We start from the raw sequence: 20,928 nt of genomic DNA, 5'->3' as shown, positions 1-20,928 counted from the left end.
CCTTGAATGAAACCTTCATGAATACTAAACAGCTGTTTGAGCAAATTACTCTTCTTTTCGCAATGTATTTTCAGTTCCTATCTTAACTGCAAAGTTGTGGCCTGGATCCTGGTGAATTTTATAAACAATAACATTTTGGAATATGAGCTATTATTGATATTAGTGCATACAATTCATTAGGAATAATTTTGAAAAGCTTAAAATATATATAATTTTTTAAAAAATTAATATTAACCTATTAATTGTATAACTGTAGCTACTATAATACTAAATTCTAAAAATTCAGAAAACAAACAATAAATTCAATAATTTTTTTGGCTATTATTACCATTTTAATAACTTCCACTGCCTGAATAGGTCAAACAGGTGTTTTAGATATCTAAATTAGCCTGTTGAGATGACAGGTTTTTAAGATGCTTTATATATACAGATATTGATGATTTAGTGCTTATTTTCCGGGGTCTTGGAAAATGCTAAAAGAGAAAAAAAAACCAACCAACCAAACAAACAAAAAAACCCCAACGTAATTACTGAAAGAGAATGGCCTCAGCAAATCTGTGCAGCAATGTATGGAAGCATAATACAAATAGCCCTTTCTTCTTAATATTTCAATCTGCTTTCAGTTTTTGATTGAATCAGTTTTTAAAATTCCAGCATTCAGCAAGTGGTTTTTATTATAAAGGAAAACAAATTTTAAAAAGAAAGATAAAGAAATATGACAGATGAATGTGTAGGCCTGCACTGAAATCTCATCAAATCAGCCCACATAGAGAGGAGAACTGAAGAATCATCCACCTTTACTGTTCCAAAATCTAACAAAATGTAATACCAATTTACTAATGTACTGGTCAGTTTTCTAAATTTCCATAGACATATACAGCTTTAGGTAGAGCATCTTGAAAGTGCATCCTGAAAGAAAATTTCTGCATTTTCTAGAGACACATATGGCAAGATTACAGTAGGGTTGGAAAAGTATCTTTTAGAGTTTCCACTTTATTTCTCAGGTTCTTTCTATAAATTTGAAAATGCATTCTTTAAAACATGTTTGGAAAGATATTAAAAAAAAATTACTGTGTTTTCATTAAGTATTATGTTATTATATATTATTAAGTTATAAGCTATTGATTATTCATTTCATCAGTCTCAATTCCATAAATAACATCTTTTTCTTTAAGTGTTCTCAAACAATCATGGCATTATTTCAATGCTTCTAAAGCATTCAGATTGCAAGGTTCTAGTGTATCTGTACAGCTGTACATAGATCATAAAATTTTGAAACTGCAAAATGTCTTCATTAAAACAACGAAAAATAGATAAGATTATTAGAAAAATGTTTAGAAAACAATAATTTATAGAAAAACAAAAAGCATGAAAAAAACCCAACTTGGGTGCACTTAGTGTGTTAACCTTGTTATCTTGCATAAATAGTTGTACTGAAACAAATGGACTTTATTTTGTCAATAGAATTATTATAATTAAGATAATTATAACTCAGTTCAAATCTATCACGTTCCTGGATTTTATAAATGCAGCCATTCATCTGCTAGAGTGACTGACTAACTATGTGATAGGTGACATTTTCTTTTAGCTTTATTACTTTTAACTATATGGCTGATCCCTAGAGGTATATAGTCATCTGTGGTCCATGAGAGCATGATGTGATTTTATGAAGTATTCATCAAAGTTGATTCATTTCTTCATAACACTAATTTAATTCTCCAACTTAAAAAAATCCACTTAGTTATCTGAAAACTAAAGGCTGAATGAAGAAGAGGAGAATCTTCTAAAAGAATAAGCTGCGTAAAACTTTTGAGAAAAACAGAATTAATTAGAAATTGTGAAGTCATTATTTTAAAATTCTTCACATTCTGCTACAATAATAATATAACATCATTATTACAAAATATTTTTAATTCTATTTTTTCTGACATCATGCAATTCAAGCATTTTTAATACAGCAAGTTATATGAGAAATTTATGAGCAAAGGAACAATTCCATTTTTTATGAGAATTCCATGTTCCCATTCAAAGGAAAATAGGAAGAAATTCCTACATCTATCTGTTTTTCTCTCTCTGCATTATTTTAATTTTTCTTTTAGTTATAGTATTGTGAGCAGCCCATTACTTACCCAGTACTGTTGGCCATGGGCTAAGATATTGTCAGGCTTGAAGTAAGGAATGCAGATAGAAATTGCAGTCTTGGATGTAATTGAGCTGTTCCGTTGAATGTCCCCTGTAGTCTTCACTGCTGTGAGAATGTAGAAACAGTTAATCTTTCTATAAATGTCTGCAAACATTAAGAGGAATTCATGATATAAATATTTTCTCAGTGATAGCCACCAGAAAGAGAAATTACAAAGCTAAATTACTATAGCCATTATCTGAGTAGAGATGAGTTATATGATTCCATAAAAACTATGGTACTATCAGGATATTCATATTTTCCTTATCTAATCCAGCATAGTCAACATGGTATAGCACTGTTATATAATGGGAGTCTGAGAAAGAGAGATATTGCAGGCATCCTTGCATAACAGGCAGCAGAGTTACCGACCTCCCCTCTCTGCTGATTTGCAGTAGGACACAAGAAAATGGAATGTAACTGTCAAGGGAGGCTCAGATAAGGCATTAGGAAAAGGTTCTTCATTGAGAGATTGGTCAGACACTGGAACAGGCTCCACAGGAAGGTGTCAGTGTCTTTAATGTTTCTCTTAGTCATATGGTTTTGTGTCGCTTGTCTCTATCGGAGCCACTGGCTCCATTTCGCCCAGGCTAGCTCGAGACTGCAACAAGACAGGAAAACTCCCCTGGGTCCTGGAAACCAGGGAAGCGGTGAAGGAGCTTTTTCCCCTTATCACGGAAGAGAGACCGTGTCTATGGCGGAAGAAAGGAGCCAGACTTGGTCAGAGGACAAAGTCCAAGGTCTTTATTCTGTCTTAGTCGGATGCCTGCCTCAGTTCAGCTGCTCTGACCAAGTCCTGCATGGTCCTCGTGTTCCAGGCTTGCATACGGGGGAGGGGCTAAGGGAGGGGACAAACCAACACCCAGTGAGAGATAAGGTGGGAGTGGAGCAGGGTTGGAGGGACATTTAAAGAAACCAATGGGAAAGTGAAGGGAGGAACCTCCTTGGCTCTTGCCCTATCATTCAATGTCCTTGCCCGAACTCTCCAGAAGCTGGGAGGAACAGCCAAATGAATGACAGTCCCCCCCCTGTAGGAGGGGACTAGGAGAAGTGACAGGGAAGAGGGGTAGGGCCTTGGAATAAAATACTTTCCAGGAGAACAGGGGAGTACAGAACAAACCATTATAACACAAAACGCAATATAAAAATATGTAACATAAAATAAAAGAACAAATAATACTAAAACAACAGTTTTGTTTTAGGCAGTCCTATGAGAAGCAGGATGTTAAACTTGATGATCCTTATGGGTCCTTTCCAACCCAGTATATGATATGATTCCATGATAGAATTATCAACTAAAAATATGTATTTTTTAAAGAATGACTTGCACTCCTGCTACTATTGGTACTTACAAGTTCAATAGCTTACTATCAGTCAGGTGTGAAGGCTGGACCACTAGACAGACATATAAACATACCCAAACAGTGTTTTTTAAGGTATCAGTTTATTCAAACCAACTGCATAGGGAAAGATCTTTCATATATAAAAGTAGGATTGGTGAGTGGTGATAGTAAAATGGGGTGAAAAGCAAAATAAAAAGCCTCTGTCACTATCAAAAGTGAAAGAGGACCTTGTGAAGATAGATGAGGCAAATAGAGAACAGATGGCATGACTCTTATGGGAACACACAACACTGGAACAATTCTCTTTTTTCATTGTTTCCAATTCCTGTGGAGGTTGTCATCATCTTTTTAATGTATTTTTCACCACACAGGTGATGTTTTATAGATAATAAATATTTGTTCTTTTTTTTTTCTTTGTTATACTTTAAATCTTTATCAGTCTTTAATATGACTAGTAACTTATAACTTGTACATGTGCCTTGTATTTATGTTATGCTGTGACTTGTCCATCACCTGGTGACTGCATTCTTTGTCCTGGTACTGAATATCAATATTTCAGATGGGCTTAATCTTATCTCTACTTTGCTAAGAATTGTCAAAAAAAAAACAAAAAACCAAAAAACAAACAAACAAACAAACACCAAAAAAACCCCCCACACACCCAACAACTTAAAAAGTCAACTGTTCTGCAGTTTTGCCACTGTGTTGTCTATTACTACACATCTGTACTGCAGCCACAATGGTGAGGTGTTCATATAAACCTTGTGTTCACTTATCTGGATACCAGAAAAGAAGACAAGTATGGTATCACATCATACAAAGAAAACAATGAAATGCTCAAGTACCAAAAACCTGAAGTACTTGAAATCTGTGCACCCTTGGAGTACAGGGTTTGCTCCATCCTGAAGTTCTCTATACTAGAAGGGACAATAAGGTAAACAGGAAGTCAGAAAATATCCATCCATAAGGTATCAAATCTTGATGAAGCCATACACCAGCATCTTTCCGACGACAAACAGCAGTTTTGATTGCTTCCTCTGGCTGTGGTACTAACCAGATGGGCACCTGAGAATATGACTATTTCTATTATCAAATAGAGTGTCTTGACAAAGGCTCATAAATTCTTTGTTGTTTGTTCATTTTTCTTCTGTTGCTCGTTAAACATAGAAAAGGCAGACATAAATGGGCCAACTCCAGGATCTTGCAGCTGGGTCGATAACCTAGAAGACAACTTATTCTCCTAAAATATTTGTACTGATTACTGGATATTTCATCCTCTTTCGCTTTTTCCATTCCTTACTTTCAGAGTTTATGACCTAGAATATTCTTATGGTTTTGACGACAGTCTTCTGCTTTGTCCATCATATTTTTTACCTATCTCTTTCTGCTCATTTGGAGATTTCTTTTCAGAACTGCAGATAGTCTATTTTCCTCTAGATGGATTTTCCTGTGGATTTTGCCTATTAGTGTATTTTAGAAAAGTTTTCAGAACTTTCTATTTAGACCTCTTTTTATATATTTATATATCTTCACAGCCTATATATTCTCTAATCATTCCTTATCCTTATTGCATCTTGTAACTTTTCTGCTTCTAAATTAGGGTTATCAATATATGCTTCAGAAGATGTAACCTCCTTCTGGGTTTACATGTGATGTACAGGGTGCCCTTTTGGTCTGTCATGTCTGCCTCTAGTTATATGTTTTTCTTTCTCTTTAGACAACAGTTAGAGCTGCTTAACTTTCTACCTTGGTTTCTTACATACTCCCTCATTAGTGCTGTTCACCAGTTCCCAATTCTTAGTCCTCTCTGCCATGGAATTCATCTTACAACACTTCCTTCTGGTTTCCTACTAACAAAGGTATTTTAAAATCTTTTTTCATATAAAGTTCTCTCAACCGAACCTTTTTGCATCTTCGGACTTAGGACACTCCTTATACCCAAATTATGATCTTTTTATAGATTTTTTTACAAAGTTTGATTTTAGCCTGCACACAAATCCTGCCATAAGGAGATGAAACACAAAGTTTAAAAAAACCCCAAAACTAAAAAACCCGCCCACCCTCCCCCCCACAAAAAAAAAAAAAAAAAAAGGCAAACCCTCCCCCAAGACAAAACATGATTTTTCCTTAAAAAGGACATGTTAAAAGAATTGAAATTATCCACTCCTGTGCTTGTTTGCAACTTATTGCTTTCTAAGTTACAGGACTACTGTGTAGTCAAAGATCTTTCTTACATTGAGTTCTCTGAACATGCAGCCCTTTTCAGTTCTTTTCTATATTCTGCAGCTTGAAAGAGATTATTTCAGAGGAAAATATGTCATTATTTCCAGGGAAAATAGGTGTCATTACTTTCTATCTTTACCACTAGAAAGAACAGAAAATTTCTATTAATTTAGCTTGTTATTTGTATGGATAATTTACTATGGAGGGTACTTGCCCTAGTTAAATATCACATAACTCAGCTGAGAGTAAAGGAAACAAATTCTGTTTAGTATCCAGCTCTACAGTGGATGTTTTGTGGATTCCTTTTCCTAGATAATTATTTCCAGTGATTTTTATCTAATATGTTTTCATCATAAATGAATTGTGAGGTCAAAGTCATTATTACTTGTATTTTGTTTGAAGATGCTTGCAGAAAACATCAGTAAGGGCCAAATATATTAATTACTGTTACAGTCCTAGACCCTAAGGAGAGTCAAACACTATAATTAAAGCTATATTAAAATATGCCTTCTGAGAAATACAATAATTGGAAAAAGACTGCTTCTGGGCCAGGTTTACCACTGTTGAATTCTAGTTCATGGTATAGTAAAATAGGCAATTATGCAAGCAAAGAATAACAGAATTCACTGGTGTGTTATTAATAACATAGATGCTGCCATATTCATAGATTCATAGAATGGTTTGATTTGGAACTATTCGTAGAATGGTTTGATTTTTATTTAAAGATCTTCTAGTTCCAACCCCCATGCTGTGGCAGGAGTGCTACCCACTGACCACTTTGCTCAGAACCCAGGCCTTGAACACTGCCAAGGATGGGACATGTGAAACTTCTCTGGGAAACCTGTTCCAGTGCCTCACCACCATCACAGTAAAGAATTTCTTCTTTATATCTAATCTAAACCTGGTCTCTTTCAGTTGGAAGCTGCTCCCATGGAATGAAATGTCCTTTCATTACATGCCCTTGTAAAAAGTCTGTCTCCATCTCTCCAGTATGTTTTCACTGTTTCCTTTATACACTCTTATAAAGTTCAGATTAGGCTGAAAATTCTCAAGGTCAAAAAACATCAGAAACGACATCTGACTATGTAAAAGACAGAGCAAGACCTAGACCAAGTAATGATCACTAAGTGATCCCTATACTGTAGTTCTTAAGCCCTGGCACAACTGATCATCTTCAATGCCTTTGGATTTCTGGTCGTTTGATTGAACAATTTGCTTGTAAAAAGCAGATTTGTCATTATGTCATGAAATCCCAAATAAATGGAAAAATAGCATTTACTTTTATCTGTTTTTCTATGTATGTTAGAATAAATATGTAGTGTAGACAGACTGTGAGGGAGTAAATAATCGTGCCAACGGTCTTGGATTTACAGGTGGTTTTTTTTTTTCCATATATGGCAGTATTTGGTGGGGAAGATAATTTTGAAAGAACTGGGATAAAAAGACAAACTAGTTTTAAAGTTTTCTGATCTTCAGATTAGCCCATCACTAGCCAGTCATGTGCGCATGATGTTTGTTTTTCCTTTTTTTTTTTTTTTTTTTTTTTTTTTCCCCAGTTCTTTCCTATATACTTAAAATAGTATCTGCACTTTATGAATGAACAGTAGGGGGGGATCCTTGATGATACTTTATTTCTGTGATGGAAGAATTGAACAGGATGTAGAAAATATTTTGATTGAATAAAAACTGTCAGTGGTAATGACAAAGATTTCATATTTTTAAGGACTGATATATTTTGCTAAAATTTAGAGAAGGTCATTAAGGCTAGAAAATTTTCTGTAATCCAAATAATCATCAGATTTCAAAGTTTGTATGACAACGTTTCTTCTGGTAGTATCTATCTACAGTAACACTTAGAAAGCGGGGCGTATTGATGACTTGTTTTTCGAAAGTTCCAATGGCCTGTTTCACAAGTTCCAATGGCCTTATCTTTTTTCCTAGATAATGTTAAAAATTCAGCTCAGACATAGCTATTGTTTACATTTTCCAATTAAATCTTAATCACACTTGTGGGATTAGGGAAGGTTATTTTCAATTTATGTAGAAGGAGGCCTGAAATAAAGAAGAAAGTACCTAATGCAGACTGTAATATCACAAATATATTTGGAAAATCCAATCGATATTAGCTGAAAATTTCTTTGGTGTCTGTTGGAATACAAATTGATGTTCTGAGACCTTCACGTAGTGTCATCTGCAACTATGTGCAACATTGGCTTTGGATGTTTCAGGTACTTCTGTGGTCCAAGTTACAGCTACTGATGCCGATGACCCTTCATATGGAAACAGTGCCAGAATAATTTACAGCATACTCCAAGGACAGCCATATTTCTCTGTGGAACCAGAAACAGGTTATGAAAATTTTCATTATCTTCATTTACCATCAACTTTAAACTTTTTCTTCCATTTAAAAGACCTTAGATCACCTAAAAATTTTAATTAAAAACTAACTGAAATGAAAGAGCATTTCTTGCTTTTTTCTCATGATTTATAACATTTTTAATACATATAAAAACATATGAATACATATAGATACATATAATGCATATAAAACCAAGACATCTGAAATGATGAAGTATAAGTAATTTTACAGTGGTATTATTTATTGCTTAAGATTAAATAACAACTTTTCTGATAAAGTCAAGAAAAGGGTTTTTTTTCTCAGAAAATATTGTTCTTTTTTTCCTAATGATTCTACTTGGATTAATGAAATGTGTTCTTTCTCCTAAACCTTGTGCATAAGTATCTTGAATAATTTTTAGCATGAAACAGGAAAGGGACCTGTGATGTAGAACAAGTATTCAACCAAGACATAGCCCGTACTAAAGACTACTCCAATTGTAAGACTATGATAAAAGTTAAGGACAGAAAATTGTACTTTGAAACATTTAATTAATAATTTAGAGATTTATTTCAGGACTAATATAAAAAAAAGATGCAGCAGATTGCTGCACATAAGCAACAAATACATTTTTAGTGACTATGTTTTCTGATTTATTTCTTTCAGGCATCATCAGGACTGCATTGCCGAATATGAACAGAGAAAACAGGGAGCAGTACCAAGTAGTTATCCAGGCAAAGGACATGGGAGGCCAGATGGGAGGATTATCAGGAACCACCACTGTGAACATCACACTGACTGATGTCAACGACAATCCACCTCGCTTCCCCCAGAGTAAGCTGCATTTAATAGTTGACTTGTGCTGTAAGAGTTAAGCAATCACCATCTGGTTTAATTTAGAGTAAATCTAGATTATGGGGCACACATAAACAAAAGGCTTATGTGCTGATTATCATTATTAGAGCAGTATATTAAATATTACAGCTTTGTTGTTGTTGTTGTTAGAATATAGTTACATGATCAAATACAACTGCTGTAAACCTGGAATTCTTCCCAGTAAAGTGGGGAGCAATTGTAGGTGGACTTGTAAGAGCATTAGAGCAATGTTTTTGTTTTCCTTACCTATTGTTTAAATCCTACATGCTCTCCCATTGGAGAATTAAATGTTGTAATTCTAGATATCCAGAAATTTTTGAATTGAAGTATCTGCTTAAATATTTAATCATGAAGAATGTGGAAAAGAAAATTAATCAAAGGTAATCAGACTGATTTGTATTTTTTCAGCTATAGAGCTACAAAACAACATAGAAAAAATCCCAAATTAAAGTAAATTACTTTTTTTTTTTTTTTTTTTTTACTTTTTTTACAGCTTTAGTGAAGGTTTTTATAATGCTCTGTTGACTTTTCATAGTACAGCTGTCAAGACTTTGTATCCTCAACCCAAAATATAATAATGTTCTTGGTCTCTGTCTAATATGGAAATATTAAACTATGTAACATTGAATTTGTAACAGTTAAGGATTTTAAATACATTTGAGGCCGTTTGCATAAATTGAAGTTGCAATATTTGCAGGATGATTTAGATTTACTTAATATGTAGAGGATTTAGAGTTATCCTCACCACACATTTTAGACACTCTGCATAATTCTACTCAATCCAGTAGTTACTGATGCACTCTTCTTGATCAAAATAAAAGAATCAGCTTCAAATTATGCTCCTTATGGCACAACTAAAGTACATAATTATGTTCAATTTAATATTGCAGTTAATATATATGCATTTAGCTAAGATGTTTATCAGCGTGTCATTTCATATACACACTTGAAGTAAAAAAGTCATGCACCATTGAGTAAGGAGAATTTGTGCATTTCCACAAAGGTCATATTCTGAACAGAATTTCTTGATAATTTACCATTTTATTTTCTTAGTTTTTCCACAAATATTTTATTTGTTACTTTTGTTGTTTCCATTTGTTTATGGAAGATTATGTTATTTCCATTGTTGTGTAGGAGAGGAATGCTGTATTACTCCTCTCTGGACACACTGAAGAAGACTGTTCAAAGAGGTGTCATGTTCAGAGCGTTACAGGAGAAAAGAAAAGAAAAGAAAAAAAAAAAAAAAAGTTTAAGACACCATAGAAGCTTCAAAACAGCATATTTATACTTTTCTTTTTCTCTTTTTTGTTGTTTTTCAAATAGTGTGTTAAATTAGAAGTTAGAATTATGTAATCAACTTTCTAGACCATTTTAACATGGCTTATCTGAGAGTACAACAAAATATTTGAGAGAGAGAAGGATTTGATGTAGCATCTCTGCATTTTTCTTTAATGTCAGTTTAAATCAGATGTGTCATTTGCTTTAAAGAAACTTAGTTTTACTCCCATGGGCATTTATTGTTGTTGTTTGGGTTTTCTCTCTACTTTCTCTCTGCCAATTTCTTAGTTAGATATAAATGAATGTTTCACTGGAGATGAAAACTAAAACATTTATAAAGATGACACATTTTACTTGATATATGAAAGTAAAAATAGCTATTGACTGTTTAAAAAATTATATTTAATCTCAAAATGGAAATAGGCATTATAATGATTCATTATTTTAAAAGAGTTCAATGAGACTGCTGGAATTGAAACTGATTAAGTTAAATTATTTTTATTTTATTCCATTAGTAAAAAAGAATGTGTATGTATTAGGTTAATGAAACAATAATATTCATATCAGATTTATAAATTACCAGGCTAAGTATTAGAATGTCCATTATGTTTCCACAGGACTCAGCATATTACAGCTATATGTTTCAATAAAATGTTTAATATCAGCTTAAATGTCTCCCACAAGAAACTCATATTAAAATTGTGGAAAATTCAACATAATGTATGATACCATACTTTCTAAAAAATTTTAAATATATATATGTATAAAAATATATATATATGTTTTATATATATATATATATATATATATATATATATATATATATATGTTATGAAGCAAGGATTCTTCAGAATATTTTTCACTGCTTAAAAATACACTAAAACCCACATAGATAACAGTGGTGATGAGATTGAAAATTATTTCAAGGTGCTGCAGAAAGGTCTTCAAAGACATCAGACAATGGATCTCTGTTTCAGCTGTAATATTTCCAAGTGTTCTCAGAAGTAAGGAAATCGTGTTGATCAGTGATAAATGGAAAATGCGATTTATGGACTTAGAAGCCTGAGTCTGAATGAAACTCAGTGCACCTGAATTATGGCAGCCCATGTCTCCTGTGAGACTGTAGCCTCTAGTACGTTATAATATTTATCTTTACATTATAAGCCTATACAAGAGCGAATGGGAAAAAGGGTAAATGGAAAAATAAGATTGGTTTTTCATTCTATATGACTGACTGAAGTATTTACAATCCCAAGTGTGTAGACTTCAATCCTCAAGCTGATTTCTGCTCTCCTTAGTATATGGAAAAGTATTCCTTTCCTTGATCCTCCCATTTCTTTTCCTGACAGACAAATGAAAGGACATCATTCACTGGAGTAAATGCAAAGAGTAAATTATTTTCCTTGAGAAGAGAGAAATAAGATTGACAGCAGAGTTTTGCAAGGATGATTCTGCTTTGGTGTACTTAGTATTCTGATACAGTGTCTAAAGCTGCACTGCATCCCATACTGCACTGCATCCCATACTTGCTCAATGCATTAAATGGCTTCAGTGGCAAAAATTATAAAACTGAGTGTCTCATACTATGGTGGACATTTCTAGAAATGGATAAGTTGGATTAAAAATTATCTTTCAGATGATAAGTTTTTGGTTATTTTCCTTCTCTGTTTCCACTACCTTATTAGCAATTCATGATATGAGCTCTTACCACTTTGTAGACTAAATTAATGACTTGGGTATTGCACTGGGAGTCAAAGTAGTGTCCACAAGGCATAGCTTACGGATGTAGTTTTAAGTGCTGAAGATAAAAATTGTCGGGAGTAGTTGGCACCCCACAAAAATAATTATAACATAGAAACATTAATTGAGGACAAAAAAACAACAAAAACCAAAAACCAAAAAACAAAAAAACAAAACAAAACAAAACAAAACACAAAAACAACCCACAAAAAAAAAAAAAAAACCCCCACCCCCCCCAAAACAAAAGAAAATTAAAAAACAAAACAAAACAAAAAAACCCCCACAAAACAAAACAAAAACAAAAACAAAACAAAACAACAAAAAACACCCCACAAAAAACAGTCTTTCACTGTGGTCTCCTATAGTACTGCTTAAGTACTAAACTAGGGTTATTTTTTTTTTTTTTAATTATTTGGTGATTACAGAGAGATTGTCTACTAGTGGAGTATACCGGTTTAGCTATTAGAGAAAAGTAATGAAAATGTTAGAGAAAATACAGGATAAAGTACGCAACACCAAAATGTGATTGAGCAAAAGTAAACATATAAAAATAGAATGTGGGGTGTACATGGCCATAAAGAATTCATTCTGCTGCTATATGAAAGTTTCATATTAAAATATGCTTAAGTAAAATTATATGAAGAAATTAAATTTAAATATTTCAGTATTTTTCATTCAACATTTAATTGCAAACGAAATGTGATTGCATTTATTTTTTTTTTAATTTTTGTGGGGTTTTTTTTTCAAGTTTGTCAAATAGGAACATAATAATGTAATAGAAGCAGAAAAAATAACGCTGTAGAAGCAGAAAAAAAATCTCAAATGACCCAGAATTTTTTTTTTTTTTGTAGTGAGTGTCACTGTGTAGCTGGTTTTAATACACCAGTAATCCTCAAATGACTCATGCCTTCCTGAGATATGATAAAATCATGTTAGTTGTGACTGTCTCATACAGCCTTGCCAATCTCTCCCCATGATTCTTCTTGATTGCACAAAATTGATACTCCCTTGATGGACTTTTCTGTACTAATTATTTGTGGCAATGTATATATGTGTTGCTTTTTGTGTAGCATGTTAAACTTTTTACTGTTGTGGTTCATGTCCTCAACCATTTCCACTTTTGTATTACTTTAAGCTTGCTTCTAACTCCTTCAACTTAGGTAGCCTCTAAGTAGAACAGAAAATACTGGAAAACTTAACCAAGACAGTAGATGAAAATGTTTTCCAAGATAGATGTGATGAATTCACTTTCATCTTTGGAATGACAACTGTAGATGCATTAATTTTAAAATATTTTTTTGAGAATTCTTCATAGAGCATTATGTACCCCACGTGTTTTTCTAGAGTATGTTCCAACAGATGGGATCAAATATCTGCACCCTTATTTACAGTTTTCACACTAAGGCTAGGATGCAATGCTGAAATAAATGATAAGATACTTATTTCAATTTACTGCAGCATGTCTGAATGATGACAGTTTTATTCCTATGCATTTTATCAGCTATATGACACTACCATAAAGAGATATAACTGAAATAAGAAAAGTAGCACAAACCAAGAATTACAATATTCATAAGCCTATTTAAGGTGAAGTAACTGGTTTAACAAGTAGAAGCACAATTATACTTGTTAAATATACTTTAACAAGTATAGGCACAATCTCTGCTTGTAGATTTTTAAAGCACCTCCTCCTGCATTAATGTTACTCAAATTTATTTAATATGATATCTTACTATCTAATTTTGAAAGCTGAAATATCAATCCGTTGCATAGAATCGGCCAGCAAAATCAAAGAATTCAATTCTTGTTATTTCTTCTATGATAAAATATATGTCAAAGATTGCCATTAGATATTAAGGGGTAAAAAGAAGAGTGAAACCTGGCAAGAAAACAAAGCAGTCTTTCCAGATGGTATTTCAAGAATGAAAGAAAAATGAGGACAAGAAAATTGCAAGGAAAAGAAAGGCAAGAAGAGTGCAGATATAGTTGATTCTCCTCTGAGATAGAATAAAGGTCTTTCTCAACCCTACTTTTCTATGAATGTTTCTTCTACGATTTTCTTTTCAGTCTCCTAGATAAAGCTTTCCTCTGGATAGTTCTCTGCCTTGTATTTTGTCCATCATTTTGGTATTAAATGGCAAGTTCTCTAGAATAAAATATGCACAAAATTATGTTATCAGCTATTGTTCATGAAGTATTATTTCATGCATGTTACTTCATGCTTGTGGGGGTCCTGAATGGCTCTTTGTCTCTTTGACAGGTACCATCCATCTCCGCATTCCTGAGTCCTCCCCAGTTGGGACAGCCATTGGCAGCGTTAAAGCCACTGATGCGGACACTGGAAAAAATGCAGAAGTAGAGTACAGAATTATAGATGGCGATGGGACCGATATGTTTGATATTGTGACACAGAAGGACACACAGGAAGGCATCATCACTGTGCGAAAGGTGTCTATTAACAGCATTCACTAAATGATTTTGATGTCAATGATATGTTACAAATGTTCATTGCTTACAACATGTGATAACACATGCTGACTGCTTAACATTTGCAAGCATCCCCCATCAGTGTGACCTAAAGGTACCATTTCCTTTTAAGACGAACTGAAAATAAAAGATGATGACCATATCTAAGATGCAGCATAGGTTTAAAGCATTGTTGCCAGCAAAGTATGAAAAACTGGACCAGCCAGAGTGGGTTAGCACTAATTATCTTGGTGATTTCACATGCAGACTTCTTAGGTATTTCTGTAACCTATTTTCTTCAGCAAGCAATCAGCAGCTCACTCACTTATGAGGGACACAGATTTTCCTTCCCTGTGAGATTCTCATCTACTTGATTGAGATGAGATCTGTATCCCAGACCAGAGGTGAATTGCAAGCTATATGGTTTTGTTCCGGTTTCCAGTGTATGAGAGGGCTGCCACATGAGCAATGTGTATGTAATGAAGGTGTTCCTGTTCCAGAGCTAGATTTAGTTCTGTCCTCTGTCTTGCATTGTCAAAGCAGTTTCAGATGCTTGTCTTCTAAGTCTAAGATCTCTCAAGTAGAAATGCCACTCTCCTACTACTCAAAAATTTCCCTTCCAGGAGTCCCTTGGTCCTCGTCTTTGAGATTTTGAGGTGAACTCCAAAGAGTTCAGGGACCATTTTTAACATAAAGCACTGTTTATATTACCTTTCCAAACAAATGTCCTTAAACACAGAATAATGAAATAAACAATTATATAAAAGATACCTCCATATCTTTTGATAATGGCAACCAAGGAAGAGAGAAGTTTTGCAAAGAGTGTCCTTTTTTAATCTGTTTTGTTGTGTTCATAGTGAGTGTAGTTGTTTATCTGGGAAAAAAAAGAAAGAAAAACCCAAAGATGGAGGTCTTATATTTTTCCTTTTCCTAGTTAGTGAAAGCTTCTCTTGAGATGCTCTTTTCTTGCTTGCTTCAGATTTTCACATAAACTATTATATTAAATCAATTGAGTCTTAGAAAAAAGTCTAGTAGCTAAATCAAGCATAAGAAATTTACTTAATTATAATACAGCAGCCCAAAAAATGTCAATAAATACTAATGAATAAGATGTCCTGATTTTGTCCTTAACAGTCTGACAGAAATTGCATTTTTCAGGATGTTTTTTCAGTCATGAATAAGTTTATTCAATACTATAGACAACAGCACTAACAAGCGAGGAAGGAGATGAGAATGCTAAGTTCATTGATTCATTAAAATGGTCTCTTTTTTATTATTATTAATCCATTTTGATTGTAATTTTTGTTTTCGGTGGTGAATAACTACAAATAGCTTGTGTTTCTTTACAAAGCCTGTAAGTTATTGTCTGAATGTATTATGTGTTGTAAAAGAACATTCTCTGTACAAATTTTTTCTATACAATTTCTCGCAGACAAAATAATTGATTTTCTGCAATTTCATATATTTGGGCAAGAATTTTGTTCCTTACTGTTGATGTTCTGGAATGCCTGTATAATCCACAGGTTTCATATCCATGTTTTGCACTGTAGATGGACAAGATGTCCAAATTGGATGTGAATATTAGAGTAGCAAGTTTACATATTCATGGTGCACATTCTTCCAGATTAAGTCAATTAGACTAAATCAGGACTAGCGTGTCTTCTTTGATTTTAGGATTGAAGCCAGCATCCCTTAACATCTGAACGATACACTTCACAGACACAGCAGTAGCCTCAGATCTAGGTTAAATAGTAGCATTTCTCAATTGTATTCATAGATACTCTCCCATCTGCTTTGACTAGTTTTTTGAAACAAGTCTGGGGCGGTGGGAAAACACTCTTTCACTGGACTGCATCTTTCTGCTTTTGAATAGTGTATTTAAATATCTAACCTGTCACTTCTGCATCTTTAGTGAGCATTAATTAGTATTTAAAAACAGGTAGGCAGAAAAAAATAAGTCATCAACCACCCATTTTGATGAATGAAAATCACCAGTTCTATATCCTTCTGAGAATGCGTGAGAGTTAATGAAGTCTTCTTTGTGTCAGAAAGGTAGATTTTGAGCTTGCTCATTTCCTTAGAAACATTAATTAGCTAACATTTTTCATCTATGACAGCAAGAAAAAATTGAGGGAATAGAATTCTTTTCAATCTAAAATGATTTCTAATTATAACTGTGAACTGTTCCTCCTTCCATTTTAAAAAAGAACTGCTGACAAAAATGTCAAATATATTTTCAAAAAAAACCAAAACCCTCTGATGTTGGATTCATTAAATTAAATGAAAAAGAACACGATTAAACCCTACTATTTCTCTAGATATAGAGACACCATCCTCAAAAGACCTAAAACATTCCTGATATTTAAGGTAGCTATATAGGATTGACAGTAAGAATACTCTGGTCATTTTGATTATCTAGGAGTTTACAGAATTTCCTAAGAAATATTAGTGTTGAATACCTTCTTCTGAAATGTTTGTATTTCCAGTCAGTATCTCAAGCATTTTAAATGGTTATATGATGATTTCAAATCCATATTTGTGTGAAACAGCTGCAAAATTCCCTGAAAAATTGGTTTACTTGCACTGAAAATATTTTTGTCATTCATGCTGAGATAATTTAATTAATGTTTGGGGAAAGATACTTCTTCTAAAAACAATGGTAATTTCTTATTAAACAAAGTGATTCCTGTGGTGGGGAAAATATAAGTTTATGTTGGTGTTCCCATAATGCAGGGCAGGATCTGGTAAGGCTTGAGCCCTCTTCTGTTTCCATTATGTATATAGGCCAACATCTGTCAGATGTAAATTAGATGTAAATCTAATTTAACAAAATTTATCACAATTTTCATTTTTAGCCACTGGACTATGAGACAAGACGACTTTATACTTTGAAAGTAGAAGCTGAAAATACCCATGTGGATCCCCGTTTCTATTACCTTGGGCCTTTCAAAGACACAACTATTGTGAAAATCTCTGTAGAAGATGTAGATGAACCTCCTGTTTTCAGCAGGTCTTCTTACCTTTTTGAGGTACATGAAGATATTGAGTTGGGGACAATAATAGGAACAGTAATGGCACGGGATCCTGATTCTGCCTCAAGTCCAATAAGGTAATATACTTCAGTGTCTGTATACACATTATGTGCTAAAGAAATCAAGACAAATAGTAATGCAACATTAATTTCACATAGAGGTTTTTTTCTATTACTTATTAGTGTTCCAGAGATAGACAGAATTGAGAATGGTGCTATCTGTAAACCTACTAACATGTCAGGCAACAGCAATTTACTTGCACACAAGAGACACTCAAAATATTTTTCAGTGCCTTAATTCATTGAAAACTTGATTTCAAGTAGGCCCATCAGAATTGATTCTTGCTTCACACTGTGAAAAGCTTTTAGAGTGCTGATGAAACAAGTTCTAGTCTTCAATAAAACTAGTGTCATGTATGAAGGAAAGTGAAATGCTTATCCTACAAGTAATATAATATCAATATCAATATCAATATCAATAAATAAATAAATAAATAAATAATCTCCAGAAAATAGCAGGTTAGCAGGTGGGGTTTTTTGTGCGTGGTTTTTTTTTTTGTTTTGTTTTGTTTTGTTTTTGTTTTTGGTTTTTTTGGGTTTTTTTTAATTCTAGTTCAGAGTTGTTAGAGTAAGCTAGAAGTAAAAACCCAACATTTGAGTAAGTCTTTATGGCACCATCAGAAGTTTTCATTGGCTGTTCTAATTTCCCTTTTTGTCATTGTTTTTATATTCATTTTGGTGTTGACTTGTTTGTTAGGGTTTTATTTGTATCTCTTTTATATTTACTGCAATTGTGTGTGATGGTGTGAGCAAACAACAGCCACCAAAACTGTACTGATATTATTGTCTTCTAACAGCATGTTTTTATTTGGCTCAGTTTAGTTAAAAGTACTGTAAGTAAAACCAGATGCACTTGATGAACAATTTAGATAATTCATAAATTTTCATAGAAACATAAACATTTTTTTATATTGTACTATACAAGTGTATTATTTTAAAAATTTGGCCCAATTCTGACACATATTCTGATAATCATTCTGTATTTGGCAAAATCCTACATTTAATTCCACATGAAAGGTTCAATTCTAATTTGAAGGCAATGTGAAATAATAATGAAAAAAAAGAGGAAAGACAAATTTTCTGATACTAGTTTGACACCACCATATGTGGTGGTGGTGGTGGACATCTTGCCTGCCAGAAGTATAAGAACTATAGAAATATAGAAGGTTCTTTAACGCCTATGCATGAAAGCGAGAGTTCTGCATGTGGATTTATTTTTATACAGTTTTGGGGGTTTTTTTAAATCTTGATCTCTAGTGAATTAATACATCCTATAGAGTAGAAGCTGAGCTTATAGCAATACTTTTGAACAACTTGTAAATTAACTATCCATCTCAGTCTGAAGAAACAGTATATCATAGACCATTTTCCTTTCATGATTAAATTAATTCTTTAATTAATATATTGAAATTCTGATTTTTAAAAATAATTCTATATTCCTGTAAAAGCTCCAGTTATCAAATATTACACTATTGGATCAGATTTTCAAAATTCAAATTTTAATTCCTTATTCTATGGAGCAAACCTTCAGAATTTTCAGAAGTATTTATAGAAACTAAATGTATGTCTTTACAAAACCATCCTTTGTAATGTAGAACATAAAACTGTACTGACTTATGAAATACATGTCTTCTTTGATGTTGTATAATTTTGATGATACTTTATATTTCATTACCATATTTAGGTTTTCTCTGGATCGTCACACTGACCTTGACAGGATATTTAACATTCATTCTGGAAATGGGTCCATCTATACTTCTAAGCCACTTGACCGTGAGATATCCCAATGGCACAATCTTAGTGTTATCGCAGCTGAGATTAGTAAGCTAATTTGGTTTTTATTTTTCCTTTCAGTTTTCCTTAGCCTGTAATGTTACAGCTGCAACTTCATGATGAAAAACACCCCTCCTTTATTTTCCCACGTCCCTTTCTACTAGATGGTATGGAAAAGTGAATTGTGGGTTAGCTAACAGCAGGTGTCTCCTCATTGCTCTTTTCCTCACCTACCTCCATTACTGACCTTTAATGTCCAAGTTACTTCTGGAATTGTTAGCCAGTTAAATAATAAGACTGAAATAATTATTTTTATTCTTTTTCTTGGAGGACAATAACATGATTTTGCTAGTAAAATAGCCAAGTTTAGCATAGTAATCTATGTTTTTGCGTCTATTATTTTCTTCATTTCCTTAGAAGTACTTTCATTATCTCTTCCTATGGCATCTACACCTACAGCTTTTAAAATCAATATATCTTACAAGTACAATTCAGTTCGATCCCAAAGCTGTAGCTTTTCTTGGACTATTTAAAACATCTCTCTGTAGATAAATCCGCTATGTTATTGAGAATAGCTTTAACCAATGGACAGAAAATTTTCTAAGGGACAAAGGTCTGATCTTTGAAATCAGCAAGTAAGAATCACTTCCTGTCAAAGTCACTAATTTTTTTTTAGGGCTAATTCTGTATCAGTTGAAGGGAAAAAAAAAAAAAAAAAAAGGAAAAAAAACCTGATTAGCAGTGAAACATAGCTGGCAGGAGCTACACTGCGGAGGACTAAATGGAACACTGTCCTTCCAGTTAAACATTCTGTGTTTAAAAAACAAACAAACAAACAAACAAAACCTACAAAAAAACTGTCTTTTTTTTTTTTTCCAAAAACTCTTCTTTCCTTGTGATGCTTTGTCCTGAGCTTGCAACCATTTAGAGTGCTGTCCAATGTTGTACAAATTATTTTCAGATTTATATAATGATGAAACTTATCATCCTTGTATGATTAGATCTTTGTGCTAAACTTATTTCCTTGTCATGAAACAGAGCAAATTTACATGGTGGACATATCTGGAGTAACTAGCATTCTCCACAGAGTTATGTTAATTTTGGAGAAAGATGTGAAGAGGGAGATTTAGATTTAGATCTTTAAATATTTTAAGATGTTGCCTGTGAAGTATGACAGAATGTGAAAGCAGAGTTAGAACTGATTTAGAAAGTTAGTACAAACATAGCAGAAGGCTATGAAAAACAGTGTCCTAAACCTGGAAATTTAAACAATTCAGGATGTCAAAAAAGATCCACATCATGCTCTTTAGCAAAGGTGTTACTGATAGCAAGCTAGTGTAATTCCAGCTGCTCCTAATGTCTTTTGTTTTATTTGAAGCAGAAAAAAAGGGAGGAAAATCAGTATTTTGGAACAATCTGTTACTGTTGTTACTTATCTAATTCCATTAATGTTGAAAAAGCATACAGTGCTTAGCTACCACGCAGCAGAATTCCAAGATACAGCTGCACTTTTTTACACCCAGGCATTATTTAATAGTTTTGGTATGATAACAAGATCAGCAAGTAAGAACAGGGACACTTGTATTCCTGAATTAACCTATGCTAACAAAATAGCGCT

At 33.2% G+C, this 20,928-nt stretch overlaps 1 protein-coding gene across 2 annotated transcripts in view; it reads left to right on the top strand.

The window, feature by feature from the left end:
• Positions 1-20,928, top strand: part of CDH10 (cadherin 10) — a 96,099-nt gene that overhangs the window by 63,781 nt on the left and 11,390 nt on the right. For both annotated transcript variants that reach the window (XM_040068748.2, XM_040068741.1), the window contains exons 4-8: positions 7,977-8,096; positions 8,753-8,920; positions 14,241-14,428; positions 17,302-17,555; positions 19,222-19,358. In XM_040068748.2, the coding sequence (XP_039924682.1) occupies positions 7,977-8,096; positions 8,753-8,920; positions 14,241-14,428; positions 17,302-17,555; positions 19,222-19,358 (867 nt within the window). The remainder of the gene's footprint in view (positions 1-7,976; positions 8,097-8,752; positions 8,921-14,240; positions 14,429-17,301; positions 17,556-19,221; positions 19,359-20,928) is intronic.

This window comes from Hirundo rustica, chromosome 1 (genome assembly GCF_015227805.2).
Source record: "Hirundo rustica isolate bHirRus1 chromosome 1, bHirRus1.pri.v3, whole genome shotgun sequence".
Classification (NCBI taxonomy): Eukaryota; Metazoa; Chordata; class Aves; order Passeriformes; family Hirundinidae; genus Hirundo; species Hirundo rustica.
Note: the sequence above shows the minus strand (reverse complement) of the source record. Positions and strands in the feature narration are given on the sequence as shown.